This window comes from Anabrus simplex, chromosome 4 (genome assembly GCF_040414725.1).
Source record: "Anabrus simplex isolate iqAnaSimp1 chromosome 4, ASM4041472v1, whole genome shotgun sequence".
NCBI classification, from domain to species: domain Eukaryota; kingdom Metazoa; phylum Arthropoda; class Insecta; order Orthoptera; family Tettigoniidae; genus Anabrus; species Anabrus simplex.
Genome location: NC_090268.1, coordinates 378,060,765 through 378,081,589, shown reverse-complemented (window position 1 = coordinate 378,081,589; position 20,825 = coordinate 378,060,765). Strand labels below are relative to the sequence as shown.

General features: G+C 41.0%; 1 protein-coding gene across 1 annotated transcript in view; it reads left to right on the top strand.

Moving 5' to 3' along the window:
- The window catches only part of stol (stolid), a 1,115,479-nt gene that overhangs the window by 659,021 nt on the left and 435,633 nt on the right, over positions 1 to 20,825 (top strand). Inside the window, exon 3 of the mRNA XM_067146569.2 lies at positions 12,710 to 12,820. Within this exon, the coding sequence (XP_067002670.2) occupies positions 12,710 to 12,820 (111 nt within the window). The remainder of the gene's footprint in view (positions 1 to 12,709; positions 12,821 to 20,825) is intronic.

Genomic DNA, 20,825 nt, shown 5'->3' with positions numbered 1-20,825 from the left:
TCACACCAGGCAAATGCCGGGGCTGTACCTTAATTAAGGCCACGGCTGCTTCCTTCCACTTCCTAGGCCTTTCCTATCCCATCGTCGTCATAAGACATATCTGTGGCGGTGCGACGTAAAGCAAATAGCAAATAATAATAATAACTGAGAAGATAACTAGGATAGCAATATACCGTATATGCGACCGTCTTCAAGAGGTTTTCCTACCAGAAGAATACACACAACGCTCACTCCGTACAAATTGTAACACAGCCGCAAACATTACAGTTACACAGATTTCGTACCGTCGATCTTAGTAACGCAGGCGATTACTTTTGAAACTTCTGCTCCCAAGATACTGAGCTCGATTCCGGTTGAGGGTGGATCAAATTATGTATGTGTAAATATGACAATTTTGTACGCATAAACTCATTCACATTGTTTCCATTATAATGCACACATCCTTTTATAATTTTTTTCTAGAGCTTCACAGTTTACAATTTCTGATACGGCTTGCACTTGCTGGTGGACTCCACCGTTTCTGGTAACATAATGCCATGTAATGAGATTTGATGAAAGTAGAAGAAAAATTAACAACAGCTCAGAAACGTGGCTGAAAATAGGCCCACACCAGCTAAGGTGACCCTAATTTCCTTGATTTCTTCCATTTCTTCTATTTCGTTAATAAATCAATTATATTTAATATTATGGTATATATATTCATCATGCTTATAATTCAACTTTTGCAAATTAATAGGTATAAAAGGTTCAAGTTGTAGTTTTTGTTTAAGTCATCAGTCCATAGACTGATTTGATGCAGTCCTCCATGCCATCCTAGCCTGTGCTAAACTTGTCATTTCTACGTAACTACAACATCCTAATCTACTCTAATCTATTTCTCATACCTTAGTCTACCCATGTCGTTTTTACCGCCTACACTTCTCTCAAAAACCAACTGGAAAAGTCCTGTCTGTCTTCTCTCTCTTCCTCTCGTCAAATTTTACCAAATCGTTCGCCTTTCACCACTTCTATTCAGTATATCTTCACTTGCGATTCGTTCAACTCATCCCACATTCAATATTTTATTCACTTTATGAGTTAGTTATGTCCATGTTTCACTTCCATACAATGCCCCGCTCCAGACGAAAGTCTTCTAAAATGTATTTCTAATTCCTATGTCAGTGCTGGAAATGAGGAATCTTATTTTCATTAGAAAGGCTTTCCTTGCTTGCGTTAGTATGCAATTTATGTCGTCCTTACTTCTGCCAAAATTAGTTATTTTACTAACCAAGTGACAATATTCATCTACTTCATTTCCTAATCTAATATTTCCTCAATCCTCAGACCTCATTCGACTGCACTCCATTAACATTCAGAAATTTCTTCAGATCATAACGCAGATTCAGATACAATATCATCGACAAATCTCAGAGTTTCGATTTCCTTTCCTTGGATTCTGATTCCTTAGACAATTATATCCACGCGTGAATCTCAACTTTCACATATTCCTCAGAATTTTATTATACCTAAGGAATTCTTCCTTAAGTATAATATCAATTTATTTTCTCAGGAGGCTAACTTTTTTATAAATTGCTATTTTGAGGGAAAAGTCAGGTCTGAAACGGTTTTAAAGAAATGAACTTGGATAAAATTCGTATGTACCTGCCTCTGTTAAGGGGAGACCCAGCTTAACAAAGGGAAAAAAATAGGTTAATATTCATTCGATTGTTAAATATGCTACAATTGTTGTTGACAATTGCTGCACATATCCCAGTATTGGCAAGCTTCCTGGCGACCAGAAGCAACTTCAGTAATGTCAGAATTTTAATAATTTTAATATTTTAAAATAAAATATTCAAAATTTCCGTCTTTTTAACAATATATCACTGTTTCCCTTATAAATTCCAAGTTTATAAGAATTTTCGTACTTTTCCTTTTTTAAAGTGTGTATCAAAACTCCAGCTACAAAATGAACCTCAATCATTAACATAGACTGTGATTTGGATTTTTTGTCGCGTTTTTATTCCGAGCACCAGAAAATATTAATAGCTTTCTAAATAAAAATGCTATATAAAATCGAATTTAAATCCTATTGATCTGAATGAGGTACAAATTGTAGTACAACATTACGGGAGAAAACTCTGAAAAATTCATAATTATCCGTGAATCAGTAAGAGAGTTATGAAGAAAACCGTGATATATTGTTAAAAAGGCGGGAAATTTTGAACATTTTATTTTAAAATGTTATAATTAGAATTTTGACATTAATGAAGTTGCTTCTGATTGCTCTTAAGCATGCCGAGCCTGGGGTATGTGCAGCATTTGTCAACAACGTTTGTAGCATATATAACAATCGAATGAATATTGGCCCTGTTTTCCCCGTGCTGAGCTCGGTCTCCCCCCTTAAGATTGTTAGCAATTTAACTTACAGCAGCTTAAATGGAGGATCATAACTATGCTTCACACTAAGTACTTGAGGTAGTTGACTGAGATGTCCTAAGCTTATTTAACTGTTCTGACATATTATCATTCTTATAATACCTTGAATACTTTTTTAAATTCTTAGAACACCAAATGCAGACTGCCAAGGAGATAAAGACTACAGTTACATACATTTCTTACTGTCCGTCTCAGTAGCTCTATCGATTGGTTGTTAGCCTTCCGCTCCTAAAATAGTGAGTTTGATTCCAGCTAAGGTTACAAAAGATAGTCACTTTTTCCTTTCTTTACAATTAGCTTTACGTCGCAACGACACAGATAGGTCTTATGAATACGGCGGGATAGAAAAGGTTTAGTATTTGGAAGGCAGCGAGCCCTAGTTAAGGTACAGCCACAAAATTTGCCGGGTGTGTAAATGGAAAATCATGGAAAACCATCTTCAGAGCCGCCTACGGTGGGAACACGTACAAGAGGCTGGTGGACCATCCGGTATATCGTCGTTGCGCCTGTAAAACCCGCTATGAGAAATATTACAGCTTAGAACTTTGGCCGGTAAAATTCTGTCGTCAAAGGTTCAGTATTGTGCGCGCATGTTCAAAGAATTCTCGCTCTTGATGATATATGTGCTGCAGGTCAGTATTTCTGCTACAACATTATCACATAGCGATTCCAGACGCAACGACGATATGTAATTAATCAGAGCCCAGATTTTTAGGCAGTAGTAGGTTAGAATGCAAACTTATTGAAGCGGGTAACAAGCATAGCCTACCTGGCATAACGCTTATGATATGAGCCTTGCATAAACTTTAGGGGTAAGACCCATCAGGACCCCTAGAATTCATGTTAAGGGCCCCATACACGCGCAGACTTAGTCGGAGGTAAGTCTGCGCAAACCAGTCTCTTCAGACATGTCTCTGTGTGTATGGCCGATAAGTCTGCCGACAAAAAGTCTGCAGGCAAGTCTCTGACATTCTGGCGCTGCTTGAATTCAGCTGGAGACTTTGCGACGAAAGCGCTATCTCAGAGTTGCGGCAATAAATGTAAACGTCGTAACCTACAAATATGAAAATTGGAATCATTTTTTGCGCGTCTTCTTCGTGCAGAGCGCTACATTATGTCCAAATAACAACTCATCTTCTATACCGACTATCTAATTAATTCCAATCCGTATATATTTTTCAACCATCCGAAGTGCATCATCTTAAACAGAAAACAGCTGAGCGCGTCGTATTCAACCTCCTCGGTAAATAATCATTTAGTATGAGCGTGTGTGGGCAACTGCATACTTCCGACTTACCTCCCAGAGGCAAGTCTGTGCAGGTAAGTATTCCAGAAGTCTGCGTGTGTATGGGGCACTTTACACTCGCTTCACAACGGAAGAACAGGCTAGTCGACACAAGGTGTGGTGGCATGTCATGTGCGGTTGAAGAGTTTTTGCCACCCCCTTCCATCCTGCGCTAGATGCGACGCTTGATGCAGAGACCTCCCAACCATCTCCTTCATCTGGTCAATTCACCTTGGTGGAGCACTTCCTCGGGGCCTAGTTCCTTGCACTTTGCCCTTCACGGTCAGCTTTTCAGTATCTCCAGTTCTCCTTGATACGCGGCCAAAGTGTCGCAAATAAGCCTGGCTAATGAGCCTGTCCTTGATCTTGAGCTCTTCTAGGACAGAAGCGCTCGTCCAGTGCTCGGTCCACGATACTCTTAGAACTCGACGGAACACCCAGAGTTGCATTGCTTCAATCTTCTTCCTGTCAGCTTTACGAATTGTCCAGGTTTCAGATGCGTATGTGGTGATGGGTGAAAACCAGCCTGAGTTTGGTGTTGCTAGTGATGGCTCTGTCCTTCCCGATCTTCGTCTTCTTCGCCGTCACACTGCGTGCCATTGCAAGGGGTCCAGTAATTATACAGAGTGGTCGGAAACAACGTGAATCAAGTTTATGAGTGTTGGAACATTGGTAATACTGATAGGTAATTTCAAAAAGTTACGTCGCTATCTCGTGCCGTTGTCATTTTATCATCTGCTGATATCAGCCAATCAGATCGTTTCGCGGGCGAATTCAAATGGGCTTTACGAAGCGGCGTTGCTAAATTTGAACGTGGCTTGGTCGGGCTTGAGAACCAAACTCTAACACACTGTGGGTTTCAGCCAATGCCACCGTAGCGTGCATGTTACGGGGAAAGCCTGTCAGCTATTTGTTTAACAATAATAATGTTATTTGTTTTACGTCCCACTAACTACTCTTTTACGGTTTTGGGGGACGCCGAGGTGCCGGAATTTAGTCCCGCAGGAGTTCTTTTACGTGCCAGTAAATCTACCGACACGAGACTGACGTATTTGAGCACCTTCAAATACCACCGGACTGAGCCAGGATCGAACCTGCCAAGTTGGGGTCAGAAGGCCAGGGCCTCAACCGTCTGAGCCACTCAGCCCGGCAGCTATTTGTTTTACGTCACACCGACACAGATAGGTCTTATGGTGACGATGGGACAGGAAAGGCCTAGGAATGGGAAGGAAGCGGCCGTGGCCTTAATTAAGGTACAGCCCCAGCATTTGCCTGGTGTGAAAATGGGAAACCACGGAAAACCAGTTTCAGGGCTGCCGACAGTTGGATTCGAACCCACTATCTCCAGAATACTGGATACTGGCCACACTTAAGCGACTGCAGCTACCGAGCTCGGTAAGCCTATCAGCAGAGAGGTCCTTGTTCAAGTGCCTCCCCTGGAGAAGTTTATTTCTTCTATTGGTGCTCTCAAGCCGGTCATAAGCCACGTGCAGATTTAGCAACACCGCCTCGCAAAGCCCTTCTGAAGTCGCAATTGAAGAGATCTGATTGGCTAACTTCAGCATCTGATAAGATGACAACCGTGCGAGTTATCTAATTATTTTCTATCAATTATTTATCATTATGACCAACCCTCTAACGCTCATATATCCGATTCACGTTGTTTCCGACCACCCTGTATACTACTGTGCTGCAAATTATTTTAGTTCAAGTTTAATGTTTAAAAGTGCGTATTCTTTGTAGCTGGAGCCACTTCTAGTAAGAATGAAAGAACATTTCAAAAAATTCCGATAGTCCCCAAAATTTTGCATCACTTTCTTTTTTCTCCCACTTTTCTAAAACAACTAACACCGACCAGAACTGAACACCGGTACAGTTATTTGGAGGTGATCATTACTTGTTAACATTGTATAAAATGATTTTCATCCCTTCATTTCAAACAAAGCCCGTGGTAGCTGCTCCATGTCAGCTATTCCTTCTGTTCTGAAGTGTTCCATCAATAATTTAATTTTAACTTAATCTTCCTTCGACGTTTCCCGTCAAATTCTCTCAGTTCCCATGCTGCCTACAGTGGAGGGCTTTGAGAAGCGAAATGTCTTGGCTTTGGCGCGATACCATTGTTAGCAGAACAGACGGCTTCTCCGTGCGGGAACAATTTCGCTTCGCTTGTGCTTATATAAATATTTACTTGGGAAGCAGTTGGCTTCCTCACAACGACATTTCAATTGAAATATCCCAGGCAAACGAAAACACATAAGGCTTTATGTAGTGCAAACAAATAAAAGTATTGAATTTTACACGTTATTATTTATATTTTGGGGATTTACAGAATTGAAGTAAAGAGTTCTGTTTCAGTTATGTGCAGCAATACACTATTTCTATGCTTTCTTAGAGCCCGTAGAAGGAATTATTTTGATTTGCTAACAAACAAATAAAACACGTCTATGGTAGACGATAGACTGCTAGCATTCTGAATCAAGTTGGCGGGTTCACTTCCGGATCAGTCCGGTAATATTTGAAGATGCGTACAAATGCTAATTAAATGCTGCGACTGTACCTTCTAGCCCTTTTCTATCCCATCGTTGTAATAAGATCTATCAGAGTCGGTGCGACGTAAAGCCTATTAAAATATCCGCTAGCCTCGTGTCAGTAGATTATTAGGAACTGACTCGTAAGAAAAATATATATTTTTCACATTTCAATGCACTTCTTGTGGACTTTTTAAAATTCTCGCCCCGTATTTTAATGGAGCCTTCGACCTTCTCCAAGCTGTGACTGTGGTGAACAATTCCAGACAATGTGACACATCACCTTCAGATTCACACATAGAGGCTTCCACGGAACTATCGACGGCCTTCCGACAGCTTCAACAACGGATATTCAGTAGCTGCAACAACTTACATCCTAGTTTAGGTCACATTTTTCATTTCTTAATTTATATATTTACTTATATTTTACATCATTCCCTTTTTTTTTTTGTATTTTTCTCTCTATTTTCCTGCATTGCACATATATCTCTCGATATCTGCTCTATGTTTTACAGTGATTTTTTATATTTATTCTGTTTTGTAGATTATTTGTTGTTTTTTCACATTGTTACTCAATTTGTGCGCGGCTTAACTTGTACCATAAACTTAATTAATTAATTAATTAATTAATTAATTAACTTTTATTTTTCACAATATACCGTCTGTTTCACGTATGTATCAAACCTTTCTAGTAATGTTTGTAGAACGTCTCTTGTCAATTCAGTTTTTAGCTACTTGATGATGGTCTAACGGGACCGACACATGTTATGGTGTTATAGAAAGTCTTGTCATTATTTATTAATAGTGTACTGAAAGGTGGAAAAGTATAATTGTCTTAAGAGTCAATTCATAATGATTTGTAAGTCAATATGGAATCATCATGAGGTTTATTGTGTGTCGTGTTGGTAGATTCATTGGCACGTAAACAAACTCCTACGATATAAAAGTATGTCGATTCGGCATCTCTAATACACTTGAAGAGGAGAACCAGTAACATTAGAACTTTTCCAAATAGCTTTACGTCACACAGTCTTATACAGACGATGGGGCAGGAAAAGACTAGGAGTGGGAAAGAATCGACCGTGGTCTTGATTAAGGTGCAGTCCCAGCATTTGCCTGGTATGAAAATGGGGAAACGACGGAAAACCATTTTCAGGGCTACCGACAGTGGGGTTCGAACCCACTATCTCCCTTATACAAGCTGATATTCACGTGACCCAAAACGCGCAATCACTCGCTCGGTATAACAATAGCAAGCCACTCCTGTGATTTTGTGTGTTTTAATATGTGCGTGATCATCTTTTTTATAAATGGCAAACGAGATTATTTTATTATATACATACATTCGTTTAGCCCTCTAAGGAGCACGTGGAACCATTAAATAGCACTGGTATTCTTCATCTTCTTGTTCTTCTTATCTTCCCAAAACTTTCTCATCCTTTCACTCTTGTGTCCATGAGTGTTTGAGTTTCAAACTTTTCTCAGATTGATTCTAGGCTGCAAATTTGTGGGTGTTGATCTTTTGTCTGTATGTATTCCTTGTGGTTGCCATTGGGTCAACGTCGACTTCTGTGAGGTCCTTTTATGCATCCACTAGCCAGCGAACTTTGGTTTGTCGGTTTCCATTGATGATAAGAAATATTTTCTTAGTCAGTCGTGAGTCATCCATTCGTGCTAAATGTCCACAAAATTTCAAACGCCGTTTGCGTGCGACTGATGTGAATCGCTCAGTTAATGCATAGAGTTCTTCGGAGCTTCTTACCATCCATATACCCTCTTGAAACTTGGGCCCGAATATCTTCCTCAGTACTTGCCATTCAATTTTCTCAATGTCCTTGATATCATTGGTGAGTGATAATGCCTCAGTTGTATAGAGTGCCTCAGGAAGGACAACTGTATCAGATTATTGGATTAGGTTTTTATTTATTTATTTATTTATTTATTTATTTATTTATTTATTTATTTATTTATTTATTTATTTATTTATTTATTTATTTATTTATTTATTTATTTATTTATTTATTTACAATATATACATAAATACCATGGCATTACAGCACCAGTAGGTTTTGCCCTTCAAGTGTTCCTGCTCAGCCCGAATGTTGAAGATTATGAGGAGATGCGTGGTCAGCGTAATGAATGCTCTCGGTTATTATTCTTGGCTTTCTAAAATCGCGGCCGTTATCTCATCGTCTGATACACTAGAATTTCTCTCATGTAGGCTGAGAGGACCTCGAACTACAACTAGCTCTAAGATCCAGGTAAAAACCTCTGAACTAGCCGAGAATCGAATTCGGAGCCTGCGGGTAATAGATATGCACGCTAGCCCTTGACCGCGGGCTCCACTAATATTGTAGGCAGTACTCGTTTAATATCATACAAGTAACACAGCCCCACCCCAGGCCTTTACAGCCCTTCTCGGACTTGGCCTACCAAGCGGCCGCTTGCAGATCACGAGCGGTCGCGTGGTCAGGGCGACGAGTCCTCTCGTCCGTTTTTCTCTTTTCTTCAGATCGCGGTCACTACCTCGCCATCAATAGCTCCTCAGTTGTCCTCACATACGCTGAGTCGACCTCAAAACAGCCCTCAGATCTAGTTTAAAATGCTTGACCGGACCGGTAATGAACACGGGGCTCTCCCATTAAGGGACAGGATTGCTACCCCAAGATGGTGGGACAGGCTACGTAAAACAAATAGGAAGACAAATCTAAATGCTATTACAGTAAAGAGTGAATATCACATTCATTGTTTACTCATTCCTTTTCAACACACAGTTCCAACTACTGCTTTCTGTGCTGTAAGGTTATACGATCTGGACCCCACCATTAGATATGAGGTTGACTCAATTCAGCAGGAGAGGTAGACGCGGAGAACTGAGGCATCAGTTACTTCAAAGAATCATACAACATCTCCTGTATAAGGGCTGTAGGACTTTTCATCGGAGCAAGAGGAATCATATCAAAATTCTTAGTTGAGTTTCTTTAAAGTGTGGGCAATCCCAAGAATCTGTACTGTCATTTAGCCGTCTTGACCATTAAAGGCTCCACCCAAATTGTTAGAAATCACCTTTGTAGTGCTGCATCCGAAAAAGATTAACTCTAGAAAACTCTACATGGTTAAACATACATTCAATATTCAAGTGTCATGGTATACTTTGTTAGATTTAGACAGCCTATCATTGTAGGACGTACAAATAAATGTAAAGAATGAGGAAGTGTAAAATCTTTTTTGCTAGTTGTTTTACGTCGCACCAACGCAGATAGGTCTTATGGCGACGATGGGATAGGAAAGGCCTAGGAGTTGGAAGGAAGCGGCCGTGGCCTTAATTAAGGTGCAGCCCAAGCATTTGTCTGGTTTGAAAATGGGAGACCACTGAAAACCATCTTCAGGGCTGCCGACAGTGGGAATCGAACCCACGATCTCCCGGATGCAAGCTCACAGCCGCGTAGTGTAAAATCTCTTAGCCCGAGTTGGTATAAGAGAAATATCTATTACAGAAAATATCTCTGAAACGGGCCACGGTCCGACTCCTTGCCTGAATGGTCAGCGTACTGCCGTTCGTTTCAGAAGGTTCTGGGTTCGATTCCCAACCGGTTTGGGGATTTTATTCGCTTTCCATTATTTCTTCTGGCTCTGGAACTGGATGTTTATGTCTTTTCCAACACTCTCTTCTTCGTGTTCAGATAACGCACCACAGGAACAGGCAATAGTGATCACATCCCTCCATATAGGATTGGTGTCACGAAGCGCATCCAGACGTAAAACAGGGTAAACTCCACATGTGCTACGTGTTTCACACCCGCGAATCCACTGGTATTAGAAAAGCGGTAGAAGAAAAAGATCTCTTCTCACAATATTGAACAGTTATTTTCTTTATTTATATCATTAACACTCTAATGATGATTGTATACACACGTCATTTACCGGCGCTGGTACACGCACGTCGTACTCATAGACATGTCTCTGACAGTATACACACGCCGTTCTTGGAATCCGTCGTGTACACGCATGCTTAGAAATGGTGTCCCTCTGTAATCAAAGCATGGTATTCCCCCAACTCTTCGTATAACGCATTGCTGCAGGTACAAGACTGTTGTGATTGAAATGGGCACAGTAGTGGATGTGCAGCAATACACACACTGTGCCTTCAACACGATTATATATGTTCATTCCCTTCCCCTCCTTTTCAGTGCGGACTTCAGCACTACCCGTTCACTCCCTCCCCTCATTTTCAAGACTGGAGTGGGACAGTGTTGTTTGCTGAAGACCATTTCTGTTCATATGTGTAAAATACCGGCGGTATACAGCGTGTAAGGGAAATTTACACTGAAAATGTGATGGGGGTATAAGAAGTGAATTTGCTACAGTATGGTACAGGTGTCAAGTCTTGTTATTGTTCATAAGTACAAAATCAATATTTTCCGTTTTGATGTGCTTCGTACGCATAGCGAGTGTTTGTAAACACATGCGTACTCACTGTGCACGCATGATCTTCAAACACCCATGACACTGGTGTCTGTATCCATTACACTCGGCGAATGTTTGCCAATATCAAACTACATTAAGACTTCGAGTGCTTGTGATGCCCTTGGTCCACCAGTGTTGTGTTTCTCGCTTGCCCTCACAGCATTCAGAAGCGCGTTCTTACTCTTGTATTACCTTACACAAAATTATTGTGTTTTACAAAGAAACATCACGACATAGCGTATGTCCGGGGGAGAAATGGTTTTCACCTACGCGTCGCAATATCACTCTCTGCTATCCCGTATGACCACGGAGCAAAACTCCCTTTCATCCCGCACAAACGTCGTTCTACCAGATCGTCATGTGTCATCGGTGGTACATGCTTACGTAATGATTCGCAATGCTCAGTCTTTTCAGTTGACTTAGTGGGGAATTCACTTCTTGTCACACGATTCCAGAAGGACTCCCAGTGTATGGCGTGACTCTCGGCCACGTCGGTAGCAGTAATGAAACGCACAGCGATGGGAACTCACAAAACAATCAATAATAATAGGAAACTTAACGCATGTATAAATCTCTTTAGTTTTACCTACTGCGTTAAAAACTTCTAGATTAATTAATGTTCACAAAAAGAACTACAACCAGGCGAGTTGGCCGTGCGGTTAGGGGTGCGCAGCTGTGAGCTCGCATCCTGGAAATAGTGGGTTCGAACCCCACTGTCAGCAGCCCTAAAATAATTTTTCCGTGGTTTCCCATTTTCACACCAGGCAAATGCTGGCTGGGGCTGTACCTTAATTAAGGCCACGGCCGCTTCTTTCCCATTCCCAGCCCTTTCCTGTCCCATCGTTGCCACAAGACCTATCTCTGTCGGTGCGACGTAAGGCAATTAGCAAAAGAAAGAGAACTAGAGTATCTTTCGACGTAGCTTTGACGAGAAAAGGAGGCAGATTGCGCGTTTGTCACTGGTGATATATGTTCGGCATTACTGTAACCCACGACTTCCATGGTTATTATAAGAAGAAACAAAATGTGTAAAAGCATCAAATATACACTATCAGTGCTGATAGCATTTCGAAAATCTAGGACCATAATACGGTAGAAGGATAATATATCGTCACTGTTACAGCAAAATCTCGTATCTCCCAGCGCTCTTCCTTAAGACTGGTCACGCCTCCCAGCTACATGTGGATACGCAGTCCATCAATACAATTTTCGCTGAGTTCCTATGCTAATGTGCAAAGGGAAATGAACATACATTATACTGTAGGAGTGCGTAAATGCGTAATGCAAACATACATTCCTACAACACGGTACAGGAATTTTCAATTTCCTTTAAGAATAACCATAGGAAAATGAACACAATGAACGTTGTTCTGATGGAATACATGTCCATATGTAGCTGGAAGACGTGACCAGTCTTAAGAAACATAATGGATGGGAATAGCATTGGAAGATACGAGGTTTTGCTATAAGAGGGATGAAATATTTACGGCAGAAAGAAGGAAAAGTAATATTGAAATCTCTCGGAAAAGTGGTAAGGTAGGATATACCAATATTCTAGATGTACTTAAAACTACAATTGCACTCAAAAATACCTCTCCTATCGCTAGTAACTTCTGAGGGAAAGCAGTCCGATTAGGAACCAAGTTCGAATTAAACGGTTGATTACTCCAAGACTTCATTACGCTCGGCTGTATTTTTAAGACCAACGGAGTTACCTTCATGAAGTTCTGGTCTTTGGTTAACAGAGCAGCAAACTGGTCTTCGTTTCAAAGAGCCCTGGGTTTGATTCCCAGCTCGATTCCCTTGGCTCGATGATTGGGCTTTTGTACTGTCTCCAACATTCTTGCAACTCATACACCAAACACAGCAATATCCTCCACAGCACAAGAAATTAATTTAAACTATTAACTTCATGAAGTTTCTTGAATGTAGTACGCTGTGAGGACCGAATGTAAACCTATGCCCCAGATTTTAGAACACTACTAAATCCCACTTTTGTCTTTCTTTGCAGAAATACCACGACATGGACGTGGAAGTGACGCGGAAGGACGGACTCATTCTTATTCGAGAGATGGCCTCCGAGGTCAAGAACATGATGGACATCAAGATGAACGCGGTAATGGTGAGTACTCTGTCATCGTCTTCATATTTCTTTATAAACGTCAAATTTTATTCCGAGTTGTGGATGTTAGTTATGTGGCGATGATAAAATTACACAGGCTTTAAGTGGCTTTATTACTCGTTTATTAATGGTATCATCACCTCACGGCCAGACACGCAGGTTCCCCATCATCGGGAACTACGAGGACCTACACCAGGCGAACCGAACTTGTCCTCGGATAATTCCGGCACTGAACGTGATACGCTAAATCAACAAATAAAATAAATAACCGTAAATCGCCTCGGCTAATGAAAATGACCGTTTTACAATGCACCGTTGGTAATGTGGTGGCGGTGATTATTGTACAACTAGGCAAGCTTCCTTAATGTACTGTTGATGATGGTGAGCATAATCTTGAGAGGAAACACAACGGGAAAATCATCCTGTCTTTTATATTACCATACCTCCTAGGTCAGGGATGGGTAACCTATGACACGCATGCCACTAGGTGACATTTTTAACATGTAATAAATAGGTCGAAAATGGTGTATTTTGTAGCCACAAAGACGCACACTAAATGCTGTCAGTTGTGTACACTGTATTGTTTACAAACTATTTACACATATTCTACACACACGCACTAATAAGCTGCCATCTTGTACACTTGACTACTATGCTCTTGAACAAAACACTGTTTCGAAGAATAAGAAGGAGAAAAAGAAGGAAAACTGCCACAGTACCGTGTCAACGCACTACCAATCACATCATGAATTCACATACTCGATTCACAACTTGCACTCACAACTCTTGTTAAACAACCCTCAAGACTGTCTCTTTATGTACATTGCCTGGCCAGGCTTCTAGAAGAATATGACGCAACATGTTTTCGCGTAATTTCGAGAGTCCCCAATAGCCTATCTACAATGAATGGATTTTTCTGTAACTCTCTAGTTCCAAAGATAAGTATGTCTGGACTATTGCCGTGTGTTGCACAACATAGATTACTCTGTACAGTGCATACCTGAAGTGTGACACTTTTATTGCAGCACAAGGCAGCACTTTCAAAGTCGATAAAAATTTGAGAATTGAATTTTGTTACACCCAGTGATGGGAAGAGTACAACAAAAAAATTAATTGGTCTGAATCACAGTTAAAAAATAATAATTGGAATTCTCGTCGCTGAACCAAAGAAAATCTTTGCATTTGCTGAAAAGACGTTCCACAGAGGTTCTTGAAAATGCCTGTGTTTTGTTTTAAGAACATCTCCAGCAGTGGTTGATATTGTATGGTAAGTCTGATGTCTTTGGAAGTCCCGGAGAGGTAAGAACGTACTCCACCAGCACTAGTGTAGTTACTGTCTCTTCTGCAGTAGAATTAAAAAATGTTTCCTTTATCGTGACTTATTTTTTCCGTTTTTCCTTCCATGCGATGTATATCTCTAACTAGAATGTGACGATTATGTTCTGTTTCTTTCTTTCTTAATCCGTTTACCCCCTAGGATTAGTTTTTCTCTCAGACTCAGCGAGGGATCCCACATTTACCGCCTCGGGGGCAGTGTCCTGGAACGTGAGACTTTGGGTCAGGTGGATACAACGGAGAAGGAGGACTTGTACCTCGCCCAGGCAGCCTCATCTGATATGCTGAACAGGCACCTTGTGTGGTAGATGGGAACATCTGAAGGAATAGACAAGGAAGAGGGAAGAATATTGCCGCGGCCTTAACTTAGGTACCATTTCGGCATTTGCCTGAAAGAAAAGTGAGAAACCACGGAAAACCACTTCAAGGATGGCTGAGGTGGGAATCGAACCCCCCTCTCCTCAGTCAACTTCCCGAGACTGAGTGTACCCTGTTCCAGCCCTCGTACCCATTTTCAAATTTCGCGGCAGAGCCGGGAATCGAACCCGGGCCTCTGGGAGTGGCAGGTAATCTAATCACACTAACCACTACACCACAGAGGCGGCAAATTCTGTTTCAAGAAGCAAATTAGGAGAAAAGATTACATTTTGTAAAAAGTAACGATTACAAGTAGAAATGGCCGAAAAAGTAATAAAAGTAATAATAATAATAATAATAATAATAATAATAATAATAATAATAATAATAATAATAATAATAATGTTATTGCCTTTAAACCCTACGTTTGACGGTTTTCGGAGACGCCGAGTTCGCAGAATTTTTCAATTCAATTACTTGGCAATTCTGCTTATAACGTCTTATTTTACGTATTTTTATCTACATAGTGTATTTATCGGTTTCTGATCCGAGTAAAGAAATGAATTACGTTTCTTACGAACTTCTGAATGTAGGAGGGGAGACTATATGTGTGATAGTCACGTCTTCTTGGACTCGTTTTACTGCCCCTAACGTCGCTCAGCGCCAGTCTCACTGTACTGTAGCTATACAATCTGTAGTCACGTCTTCCTCGGGTCACTTTATGACCTCTCTTGTGTTAACTCCTTCTCATAAGAGGTCACGTCCTGCAGAGATTAACTCATAAAGTCCCCCAATGGACAACATTGTTTGTTCTTGTGTCCAGCACTGTAATTTTAGCCGACATTGAGGCCGCTGCACATGTTTGAATAAACGTACCAGCGGCCTAGAGGAAGCAAGCCTGCTTCCTGTCAGGAAGATATTATGTCTGTCTGTCGAAAACCCCAGTTATAACACATATAACATTATAATGCGGTGTAGGGGTAGAGTGCCTGCCTCTTGCCCGGAAGCCCCGGGTTCGATTCCCGGCCAGGTCAGGGATCTTTACCTGTACACGAGGGGTAGTCCGAGGTCCTCTCAGCCTACATGATTACAATCTAAGAACTATCTGACGATGAGATGGCAGCGCCGGTCTAGAAAGCCAAGAATAACGACCGAGAGGATTCGTCGTGCTGACCACACGACACCTCTTAATCTGAATGCCTTCCGTCTGAACAGTGGTCTCTTTCGGGCCTATTGCGCCATAGGTTTTGGTTTTATAAGTCTATAATAGTCCTGTAAAAAACTCACACTGTTAAACAGAGAATGGTCTGTTTCGTTTTACAAGATCATCCTCAGATTCTATCAAATCGCTTTAAAACATGTGCATATATGATTGTGAATTGGTGATAATGAACATGTGATAACAAGTTATGATTGTATTAGTCCTTCGCACTTACCTTGGTCACTTAGAAAGAGTTTCCTGCACTTTTTAAAACTGCTATCGTCCGTTACCTTAAATGAGTGCGTTTGGACTGAAGCCAGTTTCCTTGTTCCGGTCGTGGTACCTATGTAGAGGGATGAGGGGAATTATGTAGACAATAATTCTGTTCCGTGGAGAGGGTGCAAACATGTTATATGTGTTATAATTGCCTACGCCACGGCGTAAGTGTAGCGTGCTTGCCCCTTACCGGGAGGCCCCGGGTTTGACTCCCGGCCGGATCAGAGATTTTTCCTGGATCTGAGGATTGATTCGAGATCCACTCAGCCTATGTGATTATAACTGAGGGCCTATTTGTCGGTGAGATGGTGGAGATGGTCTAGGAAGCCAAGAAATAACGGCCGAGAAGAATCGTGCTGCTGACCACACGACACCTCATAATCTGCAGGCTTTCGATCTGAGCAGCGGTCACTTGGTAGGTCATGGATCTTCGGGGCTGTTGTGCCATGGGGTTTGGCTTTATGTATTCTAATTACTATCTTCAACAGACTGAAAATCTTGTAAGTTTCGTTAACTGAGTCGACGTTGAAAAGGATGGCTTCCTTCTTCAAAAAGCATATCTTACCAGGAATACATGGGTTCGATTTCAGACCAGGGCTTTTTATCTAAGTTTGAGGGCTACTTAGAGGTCCATTCGGCCTATCTCAAACAGTTCGGAAGCTATCTGATAGTGAAAGAGCGCCCAAGGTTTAAAAAGCCGCGAAGGAAGACCGAAAGGATTTGTTAAGGGTGTGAAACCTGCATGTTTTGAGGCTCAGTTTGTAGGTCCATATCTAATGAACTATTTATTTCAAGATCCCCAAGCTTTACTCACAGCTTATAATCAATCAGTAAAACATACTTGCACAACATCAACAATGAATTTCCCTTAGTTCACCAACAGGAATGAAAATAGCAAAAAGGTCACATTTAAAAATTCGAATTTCTGCCACAAGTTTATGTTTACGTAACGCTAGTGCCTACAATGGATTTTTACAGGTGTATCCACAAAGTACTTTTTACAAGTGAAATTGTCTTCCATAAAAATATTTTTCCTCAAATATTTGGATGTGATTAGTAACAACCTACCTGTTTTTTACGTGTGAAGTATTTTTTTCAAGTTTTCCTTGTAGCACTTGGGCAATTTAAGAATTATGCTGAATTATATTGATCTAACTCTTATGGTTCCTAACAAAAGGATATCTAAAAATTAAAAATGTTATTTTCGAAAATGTAACGAATTATCTCTCAATTCATATTTAAATAGCCATTAAAAATACACGTTTGCAATCGGAAGATAATGGATTAGAACCCCAGTGTCAACAGCCTTGAAGATGTTTTCCGTGATTTCCCATTTCACACCAGGTTGACAATTACAGCCACGGTTAATGCATTCCCACTCCTACCCCTATCTACCCCATCATTGCAATAATACCTAAATGTGTCGGAGCAACGTAAAGGAAATTGTAAAATAAATACACGTTTGTTGCAGAAATATAGTATATATTTTTGGATACCATAAAGCTTGCTCTATCAAAAACTTAAAGAAATAAATGTGAATTTTTTATGACCTTTCTCATCAAGGTTCCCTTGAAGATAATATGACGGGTTGCAAAATATTAATAAACTTACTATTCATCATTAGTTTTAAAGCTAGTAACAATGGCTGCCCGATAAATAAACGTACAGTTCGCCATTAGATTTAAAGCAAATATCATTGGTTGAACGATTAATTAACGTGCAATTCATAATTAGATTGAAGTTAATATCATTATCTTCTTCTTTTCCTACCGCTTTTCCTACAACTGTGGGGTCGCGGGTGCGAACTGTGTCGCACATGTAGATTTGGCCGTTTTACGTCCGGACGCCCTTCCTGACACAACCCTATATAGAGGGATGTAATCAATATTGCGTATTTCTGTGATGGTTTGTAGTGTAGTGTATTGTCTGAATATGAAGAGGAAAGTGTTAGGACAAACACAAACACCCAGTCCCCGGACCAGTAGAATTAATCAAAGGCGATTAAAATCCCCGACCCGGCCGTTAATAGAACCCGGGACCCTCAGAACCGAAGGCCTCAACGCTGTGTGAAAAATTTAAGCTTAGAACTTTGGCCGGTAAAGTTCTGTCATCTGTGCGAGTACTGTCAGATTTCTCGTTATGATGATGTATGTGCTGCGGGTCAGTATTTCTCCCACAATATTATCATGCAGCGGTTTCCAAGGCGCAACGATGATTTTTTTTCTTTTCTCACCCAATGACGCAAAACTACAGGGCCAATTGAAATGAAATATAGCATGAATGTATCTCGGAAATTCGATTCGAACACAAGTCTATTCTTATTATTCAATGATTAAACCGTATTAATATGTTGGTATTTACTGAACTTGAGTTTTTTTCGCTAAAACTTAAAATTATGTGAAAATGGTTTGTCCGATCACAAAATAAAGGCCAAAATTTGGACTTAAAATTCAGTTTTCTATAAAAAGTTTATGTGCATCTTCTTTGTAACTAAAAGTTCTCCGAGAAATTACGCTTTACTAAAATCAACAATAATATTACTCTGTTGCCACGCATTCCACTAAGATGACAGTAGTGCTGCAAATTTACAAAACTAACCCGTCAACGAGAAGCACAACAGTTAGTTATCTAATAGCACAGGACTAAGTTACGAGCTCACAGAAACATTAACTATGAACTTTATTATTTCCGATTACGGCCTTCCAAAACAGTTTACTATTATACTAAGTAAATACAATTCTTTAATGCTAATTTTGTGAATCTTGGCGCAACAGCCCCAAAGGTCTATGGCCTACCAAGTGACCACTGCTCAGATCGAAAGCCTGCATATTATGAGGTATCGTGTGGTCAGCACCACGATTCCTCTCGGCCGTTATTTCTTGGCTTCCTAGACCGCCTCCACCATCTCACCGTCATATAGCCCCTCAGTTATAATTACTTAGGCTGAGTGGACCTCGAATCAGTCCTTATATCCAGGTAAAATCTCTGATCCAGCCGAGAATCGAACCCGGGGCCCCGGGTAAGGGGCAAGCACGCTACCCTTACACCGCGGGGCAGGCGATTATAACACATATAACATATCTGCACCCTCTCTACGGAACAGAATTATTGCCTACAGAATCCCCCTCATCCCTCCACATAGGTACCACGACCGGAACAAGGAAACTGACTTCAGTCCAAACGCACTCATTTAAGGTAACGGACGATAGCAGTTTTAAAAAGTGCAGGAAACTCTTTCTAAGTGACCAAGGTAAGTGCGAAGGACTAATACAATCATAACTTGTTATCACTTGTTCATTTTCACCCATTCACAATCATATATGCACGCTATATGAGGGAAATAAAAACTGCAAATGGCATGACAAAGGGTGTGGGGGAGAGTTTTATGTGGTATTACAATGAAGAATAGAGTTGTGTCATAAAAAATTGACACAATGCGCACGTTAAAACTACGTTTGGTTTGTTTGCACATAACTACATTATTGTAATTATATCATTCGGTATCACAATCATAAATTCTGTTGAAACCAGTGGATATTTACCTTGAACGAAGAATATTTTAACATGTTTTAGGAAATCGCTAGTTTACCTCTACGATGAGTCTCCTTCTTAATTATAACAGCAATGTTATTTGATTTACGTCCCATTAACTACTTTTTTACGGTTTTCGGAGACGCCGAGGTGCCGAAATGTAGTTCCTCAGGAGTTCTTCTAGGTGCCAGTAAATCTACCGACACGAGGCTGACGTACTTCAGCACCTTCAAATTCCACCGGACGGAGCCAGGTTCGAAACAGCCAAGTTGGGGTCAGAAGGCAAGCGCCTCAACCATCCGAGCCACAAAGCCAGGCGATCTCCTTCTTAGGCTGTCCATTAAGTATCTTCGTAGTTCGTAAGGCTTGAGCCAGTGGAGAACGCCTTCATTTCTTGACCTGCAAGGTATTTTACCATCTGGAACACCGACCATCAGTCCGCCATGTCACAGTCATTATGAACTCCTCCTCTGGAACCGGTTATCACCTAACTCGACCTGTACTGTTCATCTTCTGTATTAATATTATTTCCTCCAAATGGCGCCAGCACCCCATCTCGAAGGTTTCTAATTTCTTAAAATAACGTTGTTAAGAGTCGATGTCTCGCTGCAGTACATCGAAACTGGCTACATGTAGGTCTTTACAAATTTTAACATAAATATACCTTAGAGCACGGAGTCAGCCAAAACTTTGTGCAACGAAATAGTGCATTGTAAAAACGTGTGTGAACGAAATGTCACCTATCAACCGTGCAGGCTGTGATATAAAGTATGGATGGCCAGACAATGTTAACTATCAACCGTGCAGGCTGTGATGTAAAGTATGGATGGCCAGACAATGTTAACTATCAACCGTGCAGGCTGTGATGTAAAGTATGGATGGCCAGACAATGTTAACTATCAACCGTGCAGGCTGTGATGTAAAGTATGTATGGCCAGACAATGTTACCTATCAACCGTGCAGGCTGTGATGTAAAGTATGTATGGCCAGACAATGTTACCTATCAACCGTGCAGGCTGTGATGTAAAGTATGGATGGCCAGACAATGTTACCTATCAACCGTGCAGGCTGTGATGTAAAATATGTATGGCCAGACGAAAACGTTAGTTTTGTTTTTCAGAATTTAGAAACTGTATTGAGGGCCTCCCACGGTGTGACTGGAACACCCCATACCCTGAACGCCACCTTCCAGCTATACAAACCAAAACCCATAGGGCAACATCCACGAAGTACCATGGCCTGCCCAGCGACCGCTGCTCAGCCCGAAGGCCTGCAGATTACGAAATGTCTTGTGGTCAGCACGAC